At 42.6% G+C, this 23,931-nt stretch overlaps 1 protein-coding gene across 2 annotated transcripts in view; it reads right to left on the bottom strand.

The window, feature by feature from the left end:
- Nucleotides 1–621: 621 nt before the first annotated feature.
- KIAA0040 (KIAA0040 ortholog) overlaps nt 622–23,931 on the bottom strand; it is a 158,733-nt gene continuing 135,423 nt past the window's right edge. For both annotated transcript variants that reach the window (XM_078641987.1, XM_078641992.1), the window contains exon 2: nt 622–1,781. In XM_078641987.1, coding sequence (XP_078498113.1) covers nt 1,347–1,649 — 303 coding nt within the window. In that variant the 5' untranslated portion in view covers nt 1,650–1,781 and the 3' untranslated portion in view covers nt 622–1,346. The remainder of the gene's footprint in view (nt 1,782–23,931) is intronic.

Consider the following 23,931-nt stretch of genomic DNA (forward strand, 5'->3'; position numbering starts at 1 on the left):
TTGTACAGACATGCAGTTTTACTGATAAAGCTATACAGCACAAACGATTATGTATGGAAATCGGGCTGCAGCTAATTCATACCATTTAGACATGTTGTTTTGATCCTATTAGAATCTTTGTTTCTACCAAACTTCTGAATTACAAGAAAAATTTGCTTCATTTGTGCTTTCCTAAATGCTGATATATTTTGAAATATTTGAACATTTAATTTACAGGAATTTAACTGTTTAGAAAAAAAAATGGGCATCCTACACCCTTTTCTTTCACTCGTGTGACCAAAGCAAAAATATCAGGGGTCTCATTTATGAAAAGTAACGCATCGCTGCGTGAAAACAGCGATGCGTCACTTTTCACTGCGCCCTCCTTGCGAGACCAATGATGCGTCATATTTACACTATGACGCATCATGGCGCAAGGAGTTACAGATACGTCAGTATTTCTGACGTATCTGTAAGCGCAAAAGTCATGCATTGCTGGAATGTGTCACAAAAGTGACGCAACTCCAGCAATGCATCCTTTCACATGGGGCAAGCCCCATGTGAAAGGGCTTGTGTCAGTCTTACGCCTGCTGTGAGGCAGGCGCAAGATTTTGACACAACAGCGTCCTAAAAGTGACGCAGTGAAATCTCATAGATTTCACTGCGTCACTATTACGAGGCTTTTAGCGAGGGAACGCCCCCTTTGCATACATTATACCTGACGCAGGTATAATGTAGCACAGGGGTTTACAATAGATGCGTCACTTTGTAAATAGTGCGCAACAGGATGCATGTTTTACGCCGCCGATGCGTCACAAAAAGTGACGCATCGGAAGTGTAAAACTGACACAAGGCCTCATAAATGAGGCCCCAGCTACTTTACTGTACAAATTCCTCTAGCTTTGCAGTCAGAGAAAGAAAAGTAAATACCAATCTCTATATTAAAAGAATAAGCAGCAATTTGTCAGAAGACATAGCTTTAAGTGTGACCTCTGTAACAAGATAAAAACAACATTTTGCGATATCTTTATTGCTCAATCACCTCCTGAACTCCAGTATAGTTTTTTTGGGGGTGTTGCATCACCCCCACACCTACTTTTGGCAGCTTTGGTTCTGCCTGGTCAGTCAGGTGTTCAGTCATGTTTTTCTGTACCAATGTGAATTGGACATGCTTGAGAGATATGTTATTAATATCCCTTTGCAGTCACCATTGTCAAGGTTGAGCATTCCCATCAAGATTCCCAAACTCAGTAGTATATTATTCAGAAAGGATGACCCCTGCTTTCCCCAGCATGGCTGAGTGGCGAATGGCCTTCAGACAAGTCTCATCTGGTTGTGGGTAATCGCCAACCTCTCTGGCCTCTACACTATACAGGCGGAGGAGGTATCTTCTCCAGCAGCATGGACTTGGGGTGGGCAGAAATCCACAGATCTTCTTCCTCTTTCTTCTTTTTCTTCTTCTTCTTCTCCACCTGGGTATTGGTGGTGCCGGCAGTCTCCGTCTTGTGGCGGCAGCAGCAGCAGTGACAGCAGGTCACAGCAATGACGAGAAGGACGGTGAAGGGCAGAGCAATGATGACCGCCAGACATATGCTCTGGTACACGCCCTCTTGGTGCTTGGTCTCCACCAGGTTCCAGAACCAAGTGAAGAAGCCTGTGATTTTGTCCATGGTGGGGCAGCTTAGAGATGCCGAGTGGTTGGCTCTTTCTGGGAACTTTTATATCAACACGATGGAAATCATTGAAACTCGTCCTCTGGAATCTCTTCCAGCTCCAGTCCGGGTCAAAGCACAGATGGAAGTCTACAGAAAACAAAAACAAGTAAAGTCAGAGATGCTAATGCACATGAACTTTTCTGTATAGACAGAGAAGAAAAGAATGACACATAATGTACAGCAAGACAAAGCAGCATAGAAAGTGGGGCATATTTACGAACAAATGCACCGTATTCACAAGAATGCGGCACACCCTTGTGTTTTCCCAAGCACTGGTGCTAAATTTAGCTGCCTAGTACCAACGCAGGCACCCTTGCACTACTGTGCAAGGGTGCCTCCGTTGCAGGGAATGATTGTTTATGTGCAGGAAGGTGTCCTGGCATTTTGCTCTTTCTATGTGTGCTGAAAAATGCAGCACACATAGAAAAAGCAAAAACAAGAAGAAATAAAAGTATTTCTCCTTGTTTCTCCATTCTAACGCCTCCTCTTGCGCGGAATTAGTTTTTGGCGCTGCCTCAAATTTACACCTCGTTGTAAATCTGGGGCAGCGTCAAAAGCAGTGAATTTTGCAGTGGAATGTCCACAGCAACTCCCATTGCACGCCCCTTTCACGCTAAGTGATACGTGTAAAGTGGCTTAAAGCCTGTTTGTAAATATGGAGAAGGGCATAGAGAAACCAGAATGCCTTTAATAGTTGTAAATATGCCCCAGTCTCTCTTACTATTTCTCTCTAGCTCTTTCGCTCTATATTTATAGATAAAAAATTAGATAGATATAACTTAAAAACACAGTTAAAGACCTGTTATTGTTATGAAATGAAACTGAAAACATCTGAATTTCTTAAGTTATGGTTAGCATTGCAAATCATAGGTCAACACACCCTTCTATCAAACCATAACTCACAGACCAAATGCCATGACTGAAGAGACGCAAAGTCTCGAAAAGATCATGATGCAGCTCCTCTCTCCTCAACAATGGTAAAATAAGGACAGAATGCCGCACACATAGAAAGAGGAAAAACAAGGAGAAATAAAGATATTTTTCCTAGTTGTGCCTCCTTCACGTGACTTTACATGGCCTTATAAATATGCCAGTGGCATATTACGCCACCTAAATGTAAAAAAGTGAATTTGCGGCCACTCAAAAGTGCTGGTAGGGCCTCATGAATGAGGCACTACATTTGCACAAACATGTTGTTTTACTGATACAACTATGCAGCAAACAAATGATGTGTGGAAAATGGGTTTCAGTGAATATTTATCATTTGCACACCACCAAGTAAAGTGTCTTGATTTCTTTTGATCCTATTAACATAGTTTTTTCCATCATACTTCAGAAATACAAAATAAAGTGTCTCATTTGTTCTTTCCTAACTGCTGATATATTTTGAAATACTTGTACAGTTCAAGTTTTATTGTGTTGGGAAAAAATAACATCCTACAGCCATTCCTTTCACACTCAGCAAGCTTGTCACATAGTTCACTTAACAAATCCTTCTACTTTGCAGCCAGAGAAGGAAAAGTAAACAACACTCGGCATGTTAAAAGAATAAGCAGCAGTTTAATAGAAGACAAAACCTATCATTCGACCTCTTGACAAGATACAAACAACTCTTAAAGGTATCATTATTGCTCATTCACCTTCTGAACTCCAGCATGATTATTTTGGGGGTGCTACAGCACACCCCGCAACACTACTTCCCACACCTAAGTCAGAATGGGTGGAGCATGAACTACATGGCCAATCAGTACACAGCTTAGCTTTAATGACACAACGTGATTGCTCATGTTTTTTTGCCCTTCGGCTGGCTGGCCTTACTTCTTCAGACACTGCTGTAGGTGTGTGCAGAAGAGCGTGCGAGATGCCAGTGGGGATTCCTCATGGTGACTGATGACAGACTCAGGCTCTCTCTTGAACTTCTTAATCAATCTATTCTTCCTCTCCTTCTCTCCTCTCTCTTCTTCCTCTCTGACTGCTTTCTCTTTACCTCCCCTCTAACTCCTCCTCTTTCTCTCAAAAATGCCCTCCAAGGGTCCCAGCCCACCGGGGAAATGTCCAGTGGAATAAAAGACCTCTCCGGCCCTGCTTCAAGTTGAAAAAAAGTTGGAAAACTGAAGCCATACTTGCCTGGCAACAGTATTTAAAAATAGTAATTGGAAAATGTGCAGTTATGATCTAGGTCTTGCCATGTTGGGTGGGGTAGAAGAGGCAGTAAGAAACATATAAAAAGCTGCACACCATCTAATGAATAAAGCCTAGTGCCCTGGTATTGGTAATGTGCTTTATAGTGCAGAAAAAGGACAGAGATCCGAGAGTGAAGCGCAATTCCTGTCAGGCCAGAAGGAAAACATAGGTTTCTTTTTAGGGGGCTTATGTGAATTTGGGGACAGATTTATTAATTTTGGCACAGGACAGTGCAGCAAGGCACCTTGCTGCGCTGCCCTGCATCAAAGGGAAAGGGCAGGAAATGGCATGAATGCCCTGTATATATAGCATTTCTGTCCTTTCCCCCTGCACTGGTACTGTTTTGGCATCCTAGTCGCTTCTCAGGCACTCTTTCATCACGAAGCAAGAGTGTCTGCGTTGCATGCATGATTGTTTTTGTAAAGGAATTGGCATCTTCCTGCACAAAAACAATCCTGGGAGGCATGTTCCTCTTTCTATGTATGCTGCACACATAAAAAGGGGAAAGAATAGAGGAGCATATTATCAAGGGGGGTTATCTCCGCTTTTTTGGCTTTAAAAGCCAAGAAAGCGGAGATAAAATTATCTCCCTATTACCTAGCTGTCGCTAACACCAGTTAGCGACAGCTAGTAGGAGATAGCGACCATCTTGGGCCCCACTTTGCATGTCAGTGATATTTATCATTAATGACATGCAAAGTGGGCGTGCCAAGATGTTAGCGACTGGTAACAGTCGCTAACATCGCTATCTCCTATTACCAACTTTTGGAGATATTCGCGCTAAGCTAACACCTGCCCTGAGCAGTTCTTACGAAAAAGGAGGACAAGGGAAACCCTACTCACAACGGAACCGGGGTAATGCGTTTATACAGAAAACAATGGTTCCTGTGGCATATTACTTGTACAATACTCAATTAGTACAAAAGCTCAATGGCATTTCAATTGCTAGAGGGAGGGTGGCAAAAAGAGAAACACACTTGTACCAGTTTATAATAGTTTCTTTGTATTACAAACAAGACAGATAATACTGCAATTATATCTGCGACATACACACAATCTAGAAAAAAGTGCAATGTGTCCGAAGTGATATAGTGAGCGAAACAAAAATAACGTATAACAGTAAGTGATATGTACAAGTTTCAGCTGTGAATATTTACAAAGACAGGAAATTGAGCCAAAACGATATTATAAACAATTATTAATCAGTGGCTATATAGAATCATATAGGTTCATATGGTTCGTTTCCTATGGCGTCGACGGCGTTTCGACCCGTAAAATGGGGGTCTCGTCAGGACTGGACAGTGAGGGACATCTTGTAGTTTGTTATTCCATAACGCAACCCATGCGTGAAGAAGTAAAATGAATTTATTTACAGTGAACCCAGCCGGGCACACTGTGGATGTTAACGATCAGTGGTAGTCCTATATTGAATGTGACGGTCAGTGCCGTCAGCGCGAGAGATAGTCAGGAAGATGCCTGCTCGCCGAGTTTATAAGCTCAATCGTTTTGATATGGACGTCCCTAATAACAAACTACAAGATGTCCGTCACTGTCCAGTCCTGACGAGACCCCCATTTTACGGGTCGAAACGCCGTCGACGCCATAGGAAACGAACCATATGAACACAGTGTCTATGATTCTATATAGCCACTGATTAATAATTGTTTATAATATCGTTTTTGGTCAATTTCCTGTCTTTGTAAATATTCACAGCTGAAACTTGTACATATCACTTACTGTTATACGTTATTTTTGTTTCGCTCACAATATCACTTGGGACACATTGCACTTTTTTCTAGATTGTGTATATGTCGCAGATATAATTGCAGTATTATCTGTCTTGTTTGTAATACAAAGAAACTATTATAATCTGGTACAAGTGTGTTTCTCTTTTCACCTGAGCAGTTCTTAGCCATGTTATCCAATAGGAGGTGGATAACATGGCTAAGAGCATTAGCTCAGTAATGCATGAATATCGCTGACTTTTCAGCGATATTCATGCATTGCGGCCGTTTTTTATCGCATTTGCGATAAACCTTGGTAATACCAAGGTTTATCTGCGATAAAAATCGCCGCAGCTCAGCGGTAAATTTTTGTCTCTAACCAAGCAATAGCGATAATTATCGCTACTGCTTGGTAATATGCCCCAGGGTGAATAGTGATATCTTGCCTCGTTGAGCCTCCTCTGACGAGGCATAAGGTTTTGGCGCATCCCCAGGTTTACAAGGTCTTGTGGGAACACCCAACCTAATGCCCATGCACGCCTATCTTGGGGCAGAGTATGGCAATGCAGAGATTTACGCTTCCTTGCCTTATTCCATATTTATGAGGCGATTCAAAGCCATGCAAAGTGGCTTTGTGTGGCTTCATTAATATGATCTAGTAGTTTGCGCAGCAGTTTCGTCACAACTGGTGACGCAATGGTGGTGCAAGGGCCTCTTAAATATTGGCCATTCTCTTCTGAGAGAAGGTGCTGCATCGCAATCAATTCTTCCACCACCTCATCCACTCCACCTCATTCAACCCAGCATACTCTTCTCGTACCTGTTTCTTTTTCCATGCTAATTGCACAGTGTTTGTAACTGGAGGATTAGTTATGGTGAATGGAGAGTAGATTGAATAGTGGTGCATAAAAAGATGTGCTGCTGAACAGAGTCGTTCGTATACAATTCCCATGTCATAAAACCTGCATCTGTTCTCTGTTTTTGCTCTCCCCCACTCTTCATGTGACAGCTTCAGCAAGCCCGCCTTGATTCCTGACAAAATGCAAAACCTGCTCAAATACCACCATTCTGCTCTTCATTAGAGCGTTCAATCCCTCAGAACAGACATAAATGCACTTGTTATAATAATGATGCCTGCTGTTCATGACTTTTGGCATGATTCACAAATGTTCTGCAGCCTTGGAGTAAGTTTAGCACCACACATGGTCACACACAGGTACTGCAACACATTGCCATAGATAATAATTGTAGCAGGACTTAATATAACACTCAAGTGGAAATGATGTTGGTCATACTGATATATCATATCCCCTGTCTATTACCCTTTGCTGTTAAGGCTTCTTTTATACCCCTGTGTCAGAAATTCTCAGCACCTAGAAACCTTTGGGTAGTAGAGCGCTTTATAAGTGGCAATTTCATTTCATTTCAAATAATTAAATATTTGGACTTCTCAATTATTTTAGTCTTTAAAAGTATGAAAATTAATAATTATATATTTTATTAGTTTGAAAATTAACAGTTTGCATATTGAAAAACAAACTTTACTACATTTTTATTTTAATAAAAAACAAAATTGCTATGTAGTGTTTTTATGTTTTTATGTTATTTTGCTTAACATTCTATATTCATAAGATAACTGAATGTCTAAATTATGTAATTATTTAATAAACTTTTATTTTGTACAGATAATGTTCTCTAACAGCTTATTTTACTAGTTATTGGATATAAATAAGTATTTTAATTTAGTTTACATTTATATTTACCAAGAAATTAATAAAAAAAACATTTTTAATTGTGCTGAATCTGCTTGCACTCCATCCATGTATACTCCCTCGAGCTGTGCTTTATCTGCTTGCGTTGCTCCTCCCTGCGCTACACCATCTGCTTACATGCCTGTTTGTGCACCTACCAATTCACGGCCTGTGTTCGCCATGTGGGGTACAAATAACATGTCTCGAGTGTCAGATTTATCTTCCTTCATCTCTGTAACATGAGCAAAAGGGTATGGAGGCGGTGGGGTGGTTGGAGGACAGGTTCTACGCCTAGCCTTCATATGACTAATTCTGTATGCTATTTTTTCCTGGAACTCCTTAAGATCCCTAATATGGGTTTATGGTGGTACTTGATAGCTTCCTTATGCCAATTCATGAATCCCTGTCATTGACCATATGGTATGCTCCATTTGGGGGTTTCTAATTTCCATTTAATATTGTGTACTTTTTTCATAGCAAAGGTGCCTTCCAGAGTAAAAAACCTGTGCCAGTACTTCTTAGTTTACGTATCCAGTCTAAAAGAGGTAGCAGTGATAAAATGTACTACACAGTTTTCCTGGCGGTGATGAACAGTGAAAACTGACCTGTATGTCTGTCCGTCTAAAGTAGGTGGGCAGAAATCGAAGTCAATCTCTGACGGCTCTTACTCCGTAGGGCCATCAGAAGGGTGTGACCGTGGTGGACGTACAGTAGTCTCCGCGTCGTTACACTAAAGGTCTGCCCACATACAAAGCAGGTGGATCGACCATTATGTGTGCAGTCAGGACACTCAGTCGCCGCTGCAATAACGTATACTAACCTCCAACATATCAATCAGCCTCTTAAACTCGAAATTCGTGCTACACTCTTTCTCTTTCTATGTCAGGTGTCAAAGTCCTCAATTAAGGAAATTTGCAAAAAAGAAACTAAACAAAGAAAATAGAAAAAATAATGAGGCCTCCTCTGCTCTTCCAATATCCCTTTTATATTCTCCATAAGATGAATTAATAATTATATGCATTGAAGTGAAAGAACGTGAGCCAGGTAAAGGGTAAGAATTTAAATAATTGACTTCACTAACACTCAACTTTTAAAAGTAACATGAGCTGCCCAAAGCACAAAAGACCGTAACTATAAAAAAAAGGCAAATGATGCTTCTTGATCTCATTGTAACACCTACCTCTGAGAGTATCAAAAACGTTATCCATGCAGCCATATACTAGATGCTTCCAACATTTGCTATGAGTGTGTGTATTGCCTTTTCTCCGGGATCTCACCTCCTCGGTGGTTGCCAGACGAGACCCCTGCTCAAGCTTTTGTTGCTCTCTGCTTACTTTTAAAAGATACATTTTACTGATTTATCCCAAATGCAGAGTGCCAAAGTTTTCATTTACACATGTATAATGTTTGAAAACATCAAAATAGTAATCGACTGGGTGATGTCACAGTAGGCCTCCAAATCCAAGCAGACAACATCAAACAAATCAACATTGTTGAATGCATACTGTTGGCGATTGCTAGCAATGTGGGGCTAAGGTCAAGATAATTGATTTCTTCTCTACATTGGGAGCCCTTTTAAAAACGACAGAGACAAAGTAGAATATATAAATTCATCAGAGTATTTTAGGGTGAGTTGGTTGACCCAGTTATCGGTTCATTTTAAACTTTGGGCTAAGTGCATTTTGAAGGTGCAACCTCCGTTCAGGTTGAGTAATACTGTGGAAATGTTAAGGGTGTTACTTTGCTCATGTGAGGCCTAATATACTAACATGGGTAAAACCAGTTGCTTGTATTCCCATTAAGAGGGGACTATTATTGGCAATTGGCCTGGTTTATTTCTATTGGAAAAGGGTCCCAGATGATTTGCATAAGGTTGGTCCCTCTCTAAAGTGCCACGAAGAGAAAAGAAACGATGGGAAGGGATGAGTTCCCAAAGTCACTGCTAGCGTCGAGATTAACTCAAACATTCCACACATCACATTTTTCTTTTTCTTAGTGAGATGCCCTGAAATGTGATGGGTTTGTCCAGATGTGCGTCCGATGCTCACTGTTCAACATAACTCATGTTGCACCTCACTGTTGAGGCTGAAATCAGTGTAAGTTGGTTGTCTTCTCATTTAGAGGGGATGTGGTCAAGCAGGTTGGACTGGACTATTATTGTATGAACAGGATCAAAGCTGATTTGCAAATGGTAGATCCCTGTCTGAAGTAGAACTGTGAACAGAAAAATAGTGTGCTGGAATGACTCAAGAATTCCACCCATCAAGTTTTTTTTGCCCTGCATGTGCCTCTCGTTGCAGTGCTATTCGCCATTTTACTTCAGTAATTATAGTATTACCGGTAGTTGTAAGAAATTCAGCTCCTGAAATATTATACACAAAATTCTACTGAGCCTTCTGCAGTAAATGACATGGACATATCAGAAGACATTAATAGAGCTTTTCTGGAGCTGTGAACAATGTTTCTTCTTAGAAACTTGTCTCACCTTCATACAAAAATATTAAATTTCATATATACTAATTCACAATAAACCATCTTACTAAACATGAAAATAACCCTATTGAAAGGATGTTCTTAAATATTCATTGCAATACATTTAAATGCTGAACGCCTCTCTGATGCCTATGACTTCAAACATTACAAATACAGAGAAGGCACTCATTCAGAGTTGGGCAGACTGGGTGAATTGCCATAAATATCAGTTTATGGGGCCTCAGGTACCGCATCAAACTCGCCATTTGCCACCACATTCAGAGGTGGAGAACCGCGGGGCTGGCGAAGCTTCAGCTGGCTCCACAAATGGAAAACTTCGACCTGGCAGACTGACACAACTGGGCTGCCACTTCACAGGGATGATCAACCTGCCCCGTTGAGAGAGGGATGGCTGCTGCTAGATTTCTCTTCCCAGAACCCTGAGCAAAGGCCTGGGCCACAGGATGGATAATCACTCATTTTCACCCAGCTGAGGGGAAAAAGTTCCCTGAACATCAAGACTATTGATTATTTGGTTTTTAAGAATACATTTATGCTTTGGGAGATTTTTCTTGAAAAGCAAACACGTTTGCTGAGTGGGCACAACTAACATGGTGCCCACCAGGCACCCTCTTTAGCCTTGAGAGCAGGCAGGGCCGGCTTTAGCACCGGTGGCGCCCAGCGCGACAGTGTTTTTTGCCCCCACCCCCATGACCACCTGCGCAATGGATTCCCACACTACAACCACCCCTTAACAGTCTCCATAGCCACTCTCACTCAGATGCATTTCATTAGTTTTATAGCGTTACTCATAAAAGTGAAGGGTGTCGGAGCACTTTACATTGCACACACATTACTCAATCATATGTGTGCGAATCAATGTATAGGAAATGTTACATAAGACAGAGGTAGGATTTATATGTCATCCATACTGATAAGCAGTATAGTTTAGAGGGGCTTGGTCTGGAGAAGCACAAACTCAGAATTTAAAATGGATTATCTTTAATAATTGGAATTGATTTTTACCCAAATCAACACTTTGTACAACATTAGGATATTGAAAGTCTGGGGGGAAAATCAATACGCTCTAATCTATACTTGAAGTCTGCATTTCAGTTCTTTGATGACAGGTAATCATCAGTGGTTTTTTTATAGCATTTTAAATTATAAACCTCAAGTAGACAAAAGGAAGTCTCTGATGAAAGCAGTAACCCCCTGATCCATTTACGTTATGTTCACTTCGTGATTTGCATGGTACATATTCTTTGCAGCAGGCATATTAGCCCTCTGCACTACCTTAAGATGAATCAAAACATCCACAAGTGAAAACTTCCACTAGACAAAACTTCCTTCTCTCTCCAGGAAGAGCATCAATCACCTTAGGCTTGACATTTTTATTGTTGGCTGAAAATTGCTGGAGGTCAGGAACGCTGCAGCGGGTGCTTTTAAAAACAATATAAACGAGCAAACAGGTACCCCCATGCAAAGTCAGCACCCGGTGAGGTGGCACCGGTCGCACCGCCCTAGAGCCGGTCCTGAGAGCAGGCACTGCTGCAACACTAATTCTGAAGGTTTACAGATTCCCACCAGGTAGGGAGGGATCACTGAATCTGGCAGGTAGTCCTCTGCTGTGGAAGAAGAGGACCTAGCCCCTGCTAATCGTGTGGGCCACCTGACACACCCTCAGTGAGGGCTTGAGCCTCTTTATCTCTTGATGTTAATTTAAATTCCAGAGAAGAGAACATTACTTGCCTTATAGTTTTCAACAATAATTGTTTATTCGTTTTTTCCTGATGGCGAACCTAAAACTACAGAGATGAGTCAAATTTTCTGCAATCCTGATTTGATACAAACACAACCCTTGTGACTTCCTAAATAAATCACTCCACTAGCATGTTCTATTTATTTATTTGGAACACATTGAAAAAGATGGTTGGGACTTATTTCCTTAAAGGGCTACATTTCATACATCATAAATATTCCTCCTATAACAATGAACTCTTTTTATAGTACAGTTTTAAGGATATATGTTTTCTGAATCCATACCAATCCACCAACTTCACTAGGAAGCATCCTCATGTGTTGCCCATACTCTGTTACTTTGCATAGAATGTTCCTTATCTGCACTTTTGCTTCTCACTCATGCAGCACTGCCACAACAAAGTGTCTCCATAAACCACAACGCAGTAATCCAGTATGGTAGCAGAGTGTCTAGTTTCCTTCATCCCTGTTTTCATTTTTTGGCAGAGGTAGATGAGGATAAAGATAGCGGTGAAAGGATTTGCTGAGCGTGTAGCACCCCTGAAGAGTAACTGATGCTAGGCAAACATAACATGCAGAAATTCGCTCACAAGGACCTTTTGTTTGGCAGAAGTAATAAGGCATGCCATTAGGAGTTTGTGGCCGATGCAAAGAATGGATTGTGGGCGAAAGGTTAATGAGAAAGAATCCCAGGTATTCACTGAAAGGAAGAAGGAATGGAAACCTCAAATCATCAGACAAATCCTAATATGTTCAGGAGTTGTGCTGAACCTTATTGGAACTTAGAAGTATTGTTCAGATGAGTACTTAGAATGGAAACATTTCACAAAAGAATGCAGACAGCCTTTATGGGCAGCCCAGTGATGCTCTGATGAGATGAATTTAACCATTGGTAACCAGTAAAAAGTACCAACGTGATAAAAGACATCGGGTCTTATTTAGAATTTGGCAAATGTGGGGCATCTGCCAAAAAGTGGCAGGTGACCCTTCAGTCCTATTTAAATAGTATAGGGTCTCCATGTACCCTAAATAGAGTGAAAAGAACATCTACTACGAGGTTCTGTGTCCACCAAACTATGATTGATGCCCTTGGTATTTTGATTCAAAGCTCACTTTCTGCTGCATTCTGCATGGCCTTTAACTAAGGAATTAAGGGGGAGATTTACAAGCCCCTTGCGCCACTTTTGCGTCACTTTTCCCATGTTAAAAGTCATCCACTCAGCGGTTTGAATTAAGCTGTCATGGTAACCCTCTGAGCTGGTCACTACCACATGGGAAATATCCTTTACCACAAAACCATTACAACGCAGTATGGTTACATCATGGTTTTAACAACGCAAGTTGTTACATCGACTTGTACTGGAGGGCGCTCCAGACTAAGGAATAGTGTGAATTACTATTTCCAACACCTTCCACCTTACCTACTGTACGTAGACTGGAGTTGGAATAGTAATTCACACTATTCCTAAGTCCAGCGCCCTCCAGCGCAAGTCGATGTAACGACTTGCCTTGTCAAAACCGCAATGTAACATACCGCGTTGTGATGGTACGTGTTGTATCATCATACACCCCTATCAAATGGTCAAGTGAGATAAGAATTTGTCTATTGTTGGCAAAGGACAAACAAACAAAGTTGAAAGATCGGCTAAGGTTAGCAAGGGGGTGATGGAGTCATTGAAAAGCATCAGGCTCAAGTTGGAACCATGTGGGTCTCCACCAGGGAAGGACATGTATGCCAAGCAATAGGGAGGGCTGGACACATCCTGGGTGCATTCCTCTAAGAATGATTCAGACAACGAAGATCATTGCCCATCAACCAGATCTTGACAAGACTTTATAAATTAAAGGTGTGTTGAGGAATTCAAGGAGGACCAGAAGGCTGCAGATGTCAACATCATTAGCCTAGATGAGCATGAAGTGTCTTTCATGAACCGAGAGGAATTCAGCTTGGAGGAATCTGTTACAACAAGGAGAAAACTTCCCATCTGACCAAGTTTCCAATCACCTTGAAAGGAAAGGAGAGCAACGACACGGCTCAGTAGTTAGTGAAAACACCATTATCTACTGAGACGGTGAGTCCATGATGCTTCCTCCCAAGAAGAGGTTACCATAGCGGAAAGAAAACACCTTTTGGAATGTCAGAGCGAATCACAGCAACAATGCTGGTGGTTAGTTTAACAGACGTCCTACAGTTGGATGGTGAGAGGTTTGGACAGGGTGCATGCCATGGAGAGAGCTGAAATGCTCACCTGCTGGGATGGAGAAAGAGGAGACTAATCAGATCTACCTGAAGGGGTGGATGGTGGCATCAGGAATGTTGTGGGGTTGCAGCATGCTTCTTCCTACGGATTCAGCCATCGCCATTGTACACGCCGTGGTACGACGTCTATTACAGGTTGTACACCAGGAACCGTTTGCTGGGATACTACACAGCTCTGGCACCTCTAATATCGAGAATCGATTGCCGTGATTCCAAATAGCTCTGGCGCCGTAATCATCAGACGCTTTTAAAGTACCCTGGACGCTCTCCAAGTAACCTGGACAGCGTACCACAAAAAATTATTCGTACTATCGTACTTGGCACCCTTGAATGCTGCTTTGCATGATCATGCTTGACTTTATAAGGAATAACTCGAGTATGGTTCAAGGCAAGATGTTTTGTTAATAATAACAGAGCTGAATAAAAACGCTATACTCATCTGAATGATAGATTACAGAAATATGCTGATGTTGTCCTGATGAAGACACACTGGTTGTGTCGAAACGCGTCGACAGACAGGCATTGATTTTGATAATCAGCCGGGGAAATCATCAAAATTCACTTCTCCGTGTCAATTTGTAGAGAATACGATAATTAAATACTGCATTCTCTTTTTTATCTTTTTATCATTCGCTATCTGATTGAATGAGTTCATCAATTGTTATTACTGTTATTACATTTTGTGATATCATGGTTAACTAGTTGGTATTTTACTTTGCTTGTGTTTTTTGTGATATGTCTATTTTGTGCCAGTTGTCTACATTGTTGATGCCTGGCTATATTATTTTGCTTTCAATTACTTTGCCCTGATCCAGGATTCCGATCTCATTCAGGGGGTCCCTGTTCTAATGCCATCAGTTGCAGCATGCGGGAGCCATCTTACAAAATGAAGAATACCCTTGAAGGCGTTTGCTCTTTGTAGACCCCTCATCCCTATCTCCCGGCCCTTCCCCTCACTCATTCCGGCCATTTTTGAGCGAAGTTCATATTTTTGCGGTGGGTTGGAGGGGAGGGCTGGAAGGATTTGCCTGGAGAAGTAGGTGAGGGCTCACCTTGGGGTGGACTGAGAGGGGGCTCTGAGATAGTTAATGTTGGCCTCCACTTCTTTTCCTGACAGCTCCGCCTCTGTGGTGCTCACCTCAGATGGATCTGACAATGCATGGGGGAACATCTGGGTGGGGGGTTCAGGGGAACAGAGGGGGTTCAGCTCGGCCACGGTGGCCACTCTCTGATGCTGTGGTGCTTAAAACTGAGATGTGTTTTCTCTATGTCACAGTTTTTGAAATTGTATAAATTGTTTCATTATGTTCTATACATACCGATCTGATGCACAGTATACACCTATTATGTTTTTATTGTGTGCTTATGGTATATGATGAAAAATGTCTACGGTCTGTCTATCCCCATGGACGAGGTCAGCTGTTTATGTAAGTGCTGCATACCCACATGCTCAGTCTATAGTGTGTCTAGGTCAGGGCTTTAAGTGGGGTGAAAAAACAGGGGTGGGTCTCTCAAAGGGGCGTGTACAATCTAATTAAGGGCATGGCTTAAAAACACTTAAGCTAAAAAACTGTGCCTAGAATAGTGTGCCACCCGACTTGTATTTTGCTTCTTCTGTCACTGCATCCAGATATATATAATACAACAACTAACTAACAGTACACCTTCAACAAGTCAGCACTATTGGCTTTGTCAGTGGTTGTTAGTTGCATAAGATAAACAAACAACAACTATAGCTTGTTGTATATAACATTGAAAAAGCTTCCACTTAAAGCCCTGGTGACACCACGACAATGTTGCTGCTCTTGCGTTTCAAAAGGAGAAGGGAAATCCAGAGAGAAAATGACTCTTTAAAGGATTTCCCTTACCATACAATGCTCAACTGGCATGACGTCATGTCATAACTTCTCCACTAGTGAGAGGTGAGCAGTGTTAGCAGCGCACATCGGTGTGCCTGCTGTCACTGCAGTCCGGGGAAAAACTGCACGCCTGTGCCAGGGCACAAAACAGAGCCTGATAGAGACCTGTTTCGAGGTATCCTTCAAAAAACTGCCGGTGCTCAGCACTGGTGAGGCCCGGCCCACTTAAAGCACTGGCCTAGGCAGCAAGGGGCAGATTTACAAGCCCCTTGTGCCTCATTTATGCCGCCGTTGCGTCACTTTTGTGAATCAGCGGCTGCGCAAATCCTTCGTCATGGTGCGGGGTACTTACAACGTGACGCATCTAGGAGATGCGTCACGTTGTAAAGCCCTGCGCCACATGTACACGTTCCTGTGCAGTGGGGGGCGTTCCGGCGCAGGAACGCCTCCCAAAAGTGGCGGAGTGAAATCTACAAGATTTCACTCAGTCACTTTTGGGGCTATGCTGCGTCAAAACCCTGCGCCTGCTTGAAGCAGGCGTAAGGATTGACGCAGCATTAACAAGAAAGGGCCCCCCAGAGCATTGCTGGAGCTGCGTTGCACTTGCGACGCAACTCCAGCAATGCGCCACTTTTACGGCACAGATGCGCGAGGCATCTGTGCCATTTTTGCCCCATGGTGCGCCGCATTGTAAGTTATTGTAAATATGCCCCTAATAGTTTATAAATGGGCTCTATGCCAAGGGCAGGAGACATCTAGACCTGCGCAAAATTGTTTTTATGCTGTCGACATTTTACGTAATTACAGAATTTTACATAATACAAAATGAGCAAAATTGTTGCCAGTGTGCACACAACTCAACATTTTAGGTGGTATTTACCTGTGAGACATAGGTTCAAGTGGAAAATGCCCCTCTGAAAGACACGCCAACCTTTAACGAAACACTTTCTCTTCGGACATGTCTCCTGCCAGTATCTTGTGTTCGTTTTTTGTGAGAGGTGTGTGTACCTTAGCAGAAAAAAAGTTATTCGAGTATGCTTTTGACGGCTTTCCGCAGATATATTAAAGAACTTTCTGTTCTACTCTCAAATCTCCATAGAACGGAAAGCTATTTTTATCCCAGGTGCTTGATTAATTCTGCACAACTCTACACACAAGTCCACCTGTCTTTAATGTATCCAGGCTTGCACACCAGAAGCAGTGCTCCTTGCATTCAGGGGCCATATCATGATGGACTCCACTGGCTCTACACAGGATGGGACCTTGTTTTTTTTTCAATGTGGCTGAACAATGGAAAGTGAATTGATTGAACCAGACATTTCCATGTTTTAAGGCTTTTCTGGCAGTTAAGGTGGGTTGCCTCTTTGCTTTTCTCAGCCGTGCTATCTAAAATAATGCACTAACTCAGAGAAATATTGGGTTAGATTAATTCACTTTGCACACTGCAGGCGCGTAAAAAGATAGGGGCATATTATCAAGGACCGGTGTTAAAATTATCGCTGTTTTATCGGCAGGAAACTGCCGATAAAACGGCGATAATGGACTTGATAATACGTCCTTGTTAATTCCCATAGGAACCCATGTTCTGATGTTAACATGGGCATCTATGGGAATTAACAAGGGCGTATTATCAAGCCCATTATCGCCATTTTATCAGCAGTTTCCTGTCGATAAAACAGCAATAATTTTAACACTGGTCCTTGATAATATGGCCCGTATTGCGCTGAACCAGAGAGCCCATCATCTGTTTCTTTTACACGTGGTGTTTCCAGCAGGGTATGGCACAGGCTTCCTGCTAGAACAAGGAGCGTTTGTCCTCAAGCAGCACCTTATGTTAGGCTGGGTTTGGACCACACCCTTTACCACAACTTGCATAAACTCTTTCCTGAAGGATAAAATTGCTTTTTTTCCAGTTTCCAGGGAAACATCAAGGAACATGTGCATCACTAAACTCAAAATGTCTAGTTTTGGCTGTTGCCCCGGGTATGAAAAAGCACTTTTATTTGACTGTGGGACTGCATTACATAAAGTGCCTTGATGACATAATGCCATGTGCGCCCACTTTCTGCGCCCCCATGGCACCTTGGCATTACAGAAGGGTCTGCAGACACGTGATTGGTCCCTTTGGTGTTAGGGATTGGGCAGTGGGTGGAAATACCTTGCCTCGTCACTTGTGTCGTATTATAGGCGTGGACACAGAGTCAAATTTACCATGAGGCGGCGTGATAACTATGCACCACTGAGAGATGGCACACAGACAGCACTCCCCTGGAGAGCGACCTCTGCCAAGGTGCAGTAACTCACTAACCCACCTGCAGCATGATCTCTGTCCCCCTTTGTAAAACAGCCCAGCTGCTGACTGCTTCAAACTGACCTTCACTAAGGTGTTGACTCCAAGACAGGCGTAAGTCAGGCATAAGTTTGCAGATGCCCTGGCAGCACCACAGTATCTGTAATATGGCACGTATTGTCCCTTTTTTTGGTCTGCAGACCTAGTTAGAGTTGGGTCTTTGCACAATCAGAAGCAGTGCGCTCTTTTGTTATACGGCCTCAGCAGCGGTTAATTTGTGGGGAAAAAAATACATGCCGAGGCTCTCACTAGGAGGCAGCTTGCACCAGCCCATTTCTCCTGTTAAACCCACCTAAAACAGAACCAACTACTAACTGTAAAAGTGGGGAAAGGATGTGGGGTAATGGCAAGAGCTGCCAACTTCGGAGCTGGGAAACCAGGTTTGAGTCTCGGCGTTGGCTCAACATCTGTGATTCTGGGCAAATCACTTAATCTCCCTGTGCTTCTGTAAATTAATGTGTCCTTAACTGGTGCTCATGAAAAGCGCTGGTGTTGATGATTAAGTGCTGGTGCTGAGCACCAGAAACCACCGGCTCAAATTAAGCAATGGGCCCCTGATACCTAAAGATGTAGTTTGACCACCAAACAGCTGCAATGTCATTTGGGGCTTAATCCTAAGATTGGTATGACTGTGTGTTTAACAGTTCAAGAACCAAATTAGCTGAGTCTTAGCTTACCCTGAATACCTTTGCGTGCCACCTGACGTCCTGTCTTAATGGCCCAAAAAGAGTGTATTGCTAGCTCCACGACCATTTTCCAATTTTCTCAAAAGCCATTTTATTTTATAGTTATCTTTTTCAACTTTTATAGCTTATTAACTGCAGTGTCCACAAGAAAAACTTATGGCTTTCTGATAAGTTTCTTGGAGTAATCAATTACATTATCTTAATTCTATGTTGTGTTATCCTTCATGCAGCCCGCTTATGCCACTGAAGAGACCCCTTAGGGCCTCATTATGAGCGCCACAAAATTCCCAATGAGGCTGGTAAGAGAGTTACCTGACCCGGTGGGAATTAAAAGGCCCATGGAGACACTACAAACCCATGATGTTTCCAGTGGAGCTGTGTGGAAGAATGAGCAATTACCAGGGGAATTGGGCCTAGAATGATCAATTCTCTTGGTGATTCCTCATTGCCAGGGGACTCGCAGGAATCAACACAGAGGCGCAGTTAATTCTGCACCTTTGGAGGGAAGGGGAATCCCAGTATCCTTAACTTTGCACGTGAGACAGGAAAACCAGGCAGCACTGGGACACTCCTAATGAGGTGAGCTGAGGACAGGCAGGGTTGCTAGAGCTATGTGCTATAACCGCTCAGATATTTTGTAAACACATCAATTTCAAGGCCAAGTGAATAGGAAATGGCCAGCAGCTCTCTGTTTTTTAGTTGCAGTGTGCTTTCTTCACATGATCTGGATACGTTATTGAAAAGTCCCAAGGACCAGTCAGTGGTCTTAATCATATTGAATGAAGCCAATTTGTTTTGCAGTGGTTCTATATTTGCAGGAATAATGGACATTTTGGAAGTAAATGGCCTTTTGACCCATACACAAAGGCATGAAATGACTCCTCTTCCAGGAGTGCAGTGAGTGAAGGAATGCATGAGCTGTGTCACTGTCTCACCAGGTGGACCCTCATTCTGAGTGTGTGGTAAATCTCCTGGCTAGTCTGGCCCCTCTGCTACTGGAGGATTTCAGGTGGGATCCGGAGGGGCCTCTTAGAAATGAGTAATTCCAAAGGGAATCATTAATTCTGATTTGAATTCCCTCTGTAGTGATAAAGGGTGTAGTACTGTTACTAGTAGTGTCATTACTATTACAACTATCGCTTACGATCAGGGGTTCTCAGTTAATGGCACACCATGCCTTTTGGGTCAGTCACTGCTTTAGGTACAAATGCAAAGAAATATTGGGCCTGATTCACAAAGAAAGTTACGACTTGTAACTTTCCGACTGCGGAGTCCCCGCATTCGCGGCGTAGTCTCCGCTGCGGGGCAGAGTCTTCGTATGGAGTAAATAACATACGGATGCTCTGTCCGGGCTGCAGGGACTCCACCCTGACTGCGGAGGCTCCGCCTCGACTGCGGGGTCTCCGCAGTTGGAAAGGTACGAGTCGAAAGTTTCTTTGTGAATCAGGCCCCTAGTTTACAATAAACCAGGCAGCCTGCAATGAAACACAAGCATTTTTAGGCTTAGTTTTATGAACGCCACTTGCACACTAGCAAAACATGTTCCTGTCAATTCCTTTTGGACATTTAAGGGCATGCCACATGGCAGTCAACTTGGAATGACCACCCTTATGACAGTCAGAGCGCGAGAGGTATGCAAGTATCATGCTTCTCATTTGGAGATTAGCCTGTTCAGTGCCCTCATCCGGCATCAGGTGTGTTCATTGCTTATATTTTTAGAAAGAATCCCACTCTTCCCTGAAATTATTTCATTGGAGGCGTGCAGAGGCTCCAAAAGCTTATTTATTTTAGTGTCACTTCGCCCACTGTCTGCAAGTAACATGTTTGCCTCATTCCCCTTTGAACCTAGTTACCCAGTTACTCATGTTCCAAGGTCGGCACCTCTAGCCAATAAGCCACTTCTCCTCTGCATCAAGAAATACATTTGGCCACGAATCAAAGCACTAAATTAAGTTGCCAGATGTGACCTGGGTGACTTCCGGTGCAGTGGCCTCTTCCGCAGTTGTCCACGATCTTCAAATAAACACTTTCTAGACCCCTCCCACCTTTATCCCCCCACTATCCTTTTCAATCCAACTAACAGACTCACATGTCCACCACTCAAATTAATTTCATATTCCCTATACTAATTCACCGATAATCCTGTTCGGGTTCTGGAGTAGCGTGCTACTCGTCAAAGAGTGCTTTGATGCCTCTTCAGGGGTAGCAAGCGCTATATACATGCAAACCCCTCCCTCTTCTATCCCTCCACTATCCTTTTCAAACCAAATAACAGTCTCACACGCCCACCGCTCATATTAATTTCATATTTTCCTATACTCATTCACCACTAATCATTTAATACAATACAATGTGCACCTGTATGCGAGTCTCATGTGTCAGAAGAACATCCGCGTATTGTCTGCATACATATGTATCTGTATGTGTGCTGCTCTGTGCCTGATTAGAAGTGTGTAATGATCTGTTTGCATGTGTGAAAGCATGTGTCCATTTGTCCTCATATTTTTATCTGCTTTTTGTTTGCTTGCACTACACAAAAAGCACATTTATTGGCTTTCCTAATGCATGTTTCAGTACTGATTACTGCTGGAGGGAAACCGTGATGTGGATAAATGACTTCAGGGTTCAGTCCGATTCAGGAAACACAGTCGTGAACCTCTAGGTAATCTCTTTAGTTCACCTGTCTATCTTCCCTACCTCCATTATTACCTGCCTAACTACTACACTAACTTCCTTCACTCTTCCTTTGCTGCTCTTTCCCATCACCCCTCCTGTATTCCTCCCTCCATTCTTTCCTCATTTATTCCTCTTTTCTTCCTTTCTGTATGATTTTCATATTCTCCTTCATCAGTGTCATCTAAAGGAATTTGGGAGTCGCAGCATGACATGTTTTGGAGGCCCTGTGTTGAATACATTTGAATTTTATTACCCATTTCCTGCTAATTCAAGCCTTCGCGAAGCCAAAAAATACTAAATTATAAATTCAATTTTAACAGGGTTACAAAAAAACAGTTGAAATACATCTTGCTCAGCATACTGGGTAGAGAGGAGTCAGAGTTAGAGGTAGGTAGGGAGGGAGTGTAATTTAGATTGAAAAATAGAATAGACAGAGGTCATCAAATAGAAAGAAAGCTCACTCTCCCAGGGGCCCCGTGGAAGGTGGAGGCCCTAGGCAATTGACAACTTTGCCCATGCCTTAAAACGTCTCTGCCCTTCATCTATGTTTAATATACTCCCTTTTTGCTTTCTCCTCTCCATGTCCATGGCTGAACTAACTTAGATTTCAGGCAGCAGAGCAGGGGCCATATCCCACAAAGTGAGCACTGAAAGTACCAATTTCAAGCATGGATTCTGTCACACTTTTGTGCTGGCTGGTGTCTCAAATAGTTAAAAAGCGAGAGCAGCTGTGTATACGACCTTAGAGAGTAGCATATTTTTGCTTGTCATGGGAACTTCAAGGCTATGGTCTGCTGTCATCTGGAAATGTAACAGCATTTGGTGACACGTCCAAAGTAAACAACAGAACACAATAGCATACACAAAGCAACATAACCAAACATAACAAGGTACAACAACAAAAACTGTCAAAACAGAACACAACACAACAACTTCAGTTTATTTACCAGCTTTACTTCTGTTTTTTCCTGCTGGCTTGAGTTACTATAGCAACCCACCTGTTCATAAAGTGAATTATTTTTCTCGTTTTGAACAGGAGGTGATGCTGGTGTTTGTTCCTTCACCCTTTCTCCTGGGGAGATTCTGCTTTACATCATGAATTTGTGAAGGTGGGCGTTAATTTACTGGTCTCAGACGGCTTTCTTTTGTAATACTGCTTCCATTTTCATACGCTTTGCTGTGCTTATGTATGAGCTGCAGGCTTCCACACCCATTTAAAGTCACTTGGTTTGCTCTCTCATTTTCGTTGCATAGGTTAGGCATAGTTCCTCCCCTCTGGGGGTGCAAGTGCTTCCCACTTGAAGCTTGGCTCCCTCTAGGGTGGAGTCTCAGTGTGCTTTTCTTTAGCTTGTGTAGTCTTCAAAAAGTAATGCCTGGAATGAGAAAGTGGAGGAGGAGGCCATGCTTTATTTACTTAAAGGAATTTCGGGGCATATTATCAAGGACGGGCGATACATTATCGCCGCTTTTATCGGAAGGAAACTGCCGATAAAGCGGCGATAATGGGCTTGATAATATGCTCTATGAATTCCTATCGAAGCCCATGTTAGATGTGAAGACATCTAACATTGGGCTTCGATTGGAATTCATAGAGCATATTATCAAGCCCATTATTGCCGCTTTATCGGCAGTTTCCTGCCGATAAAAGCGGCGATAATGTATCGCCCGTCCTTGATAATATGCCCCTTCATTACTCCGAGTCCATTCTTTCTCGTTCCAGTCATTGCATCCTACCAACACTTCAAGATGGCTGCTGCGTCAGGTGGGTCTGGGGGCTTGGGAATGTTAAAGGCCTCGTGGTCTTTGTACATGCCTACTAGGAGACGTGTCTAATAAATGTTTTTTTTTTTATTTCAGTAATTTTTTATTGAAAATAAAGAGCATATTTACATGGTACTGGGTGGAACACATGGGGAAAAAGAAAGAAAGAAAAAGCGCCGGGGGGGGTTGTCAAGCATTTTATACATTGGCTTTAATTAGTTTGGCTCTTGACAGTCCATTCTACAGTTTGTTTCATCTTCTTCTCTCCTTTCTTGCACGTTCCAGTTTCCCCCCGTGTCCCTTTGCAAACGAGTATGGTTATCTTTCCGCCCCCCTGGTGATGTGAGGAGATAGAAGATCAAAAGAAGAAAGGTGTCCGAGTAGAGAGAGACGTAGGTACATTATGTTGTTGAGTAGGGTGCATGTGTGCGTTTTGTAGTATTGTCTGGTCTGGGTGTTTAGGGTGGCTTGTGAGAGGACAAGTAGTTGTCTAGTGACAGCCATATCTCGCTCTTTTTCCAGCAATGTATCTGTCTAGCGAGGCAGTAATGCAGCACAAAAACACAACAGTGAACAAAACAACAGACCATGTGACTACCACAGCAAATAGCCACACAGCAAATAAGCACAAATATTCTTATTACACACTAGCACTCCAGAAACGTACTTTCGTAATACAGTGGTAAGAGGTGTTGGCACCCAACACTGCCTTGAGTTACTAACAAGAGCACTAAAAAATGGCAAGCAAAAATG

The sequence above is a fragment of the Lissotriton helveticus genome, chromosome 1_1 (genome assembly GCF_964261635.1).
Source record: "Lissotriton helveticus chromosome 1_1, aLisHel1.1, whole genome shotgun sequence".
In the NCBI taxonomy this organism is placed as follows: domain Eukaryota; kingdom Metazoa; phylum Chordata; class Amphibia; order Caudata; family Salamandridae; genus Lissotriton; species Lissotriton helveticus.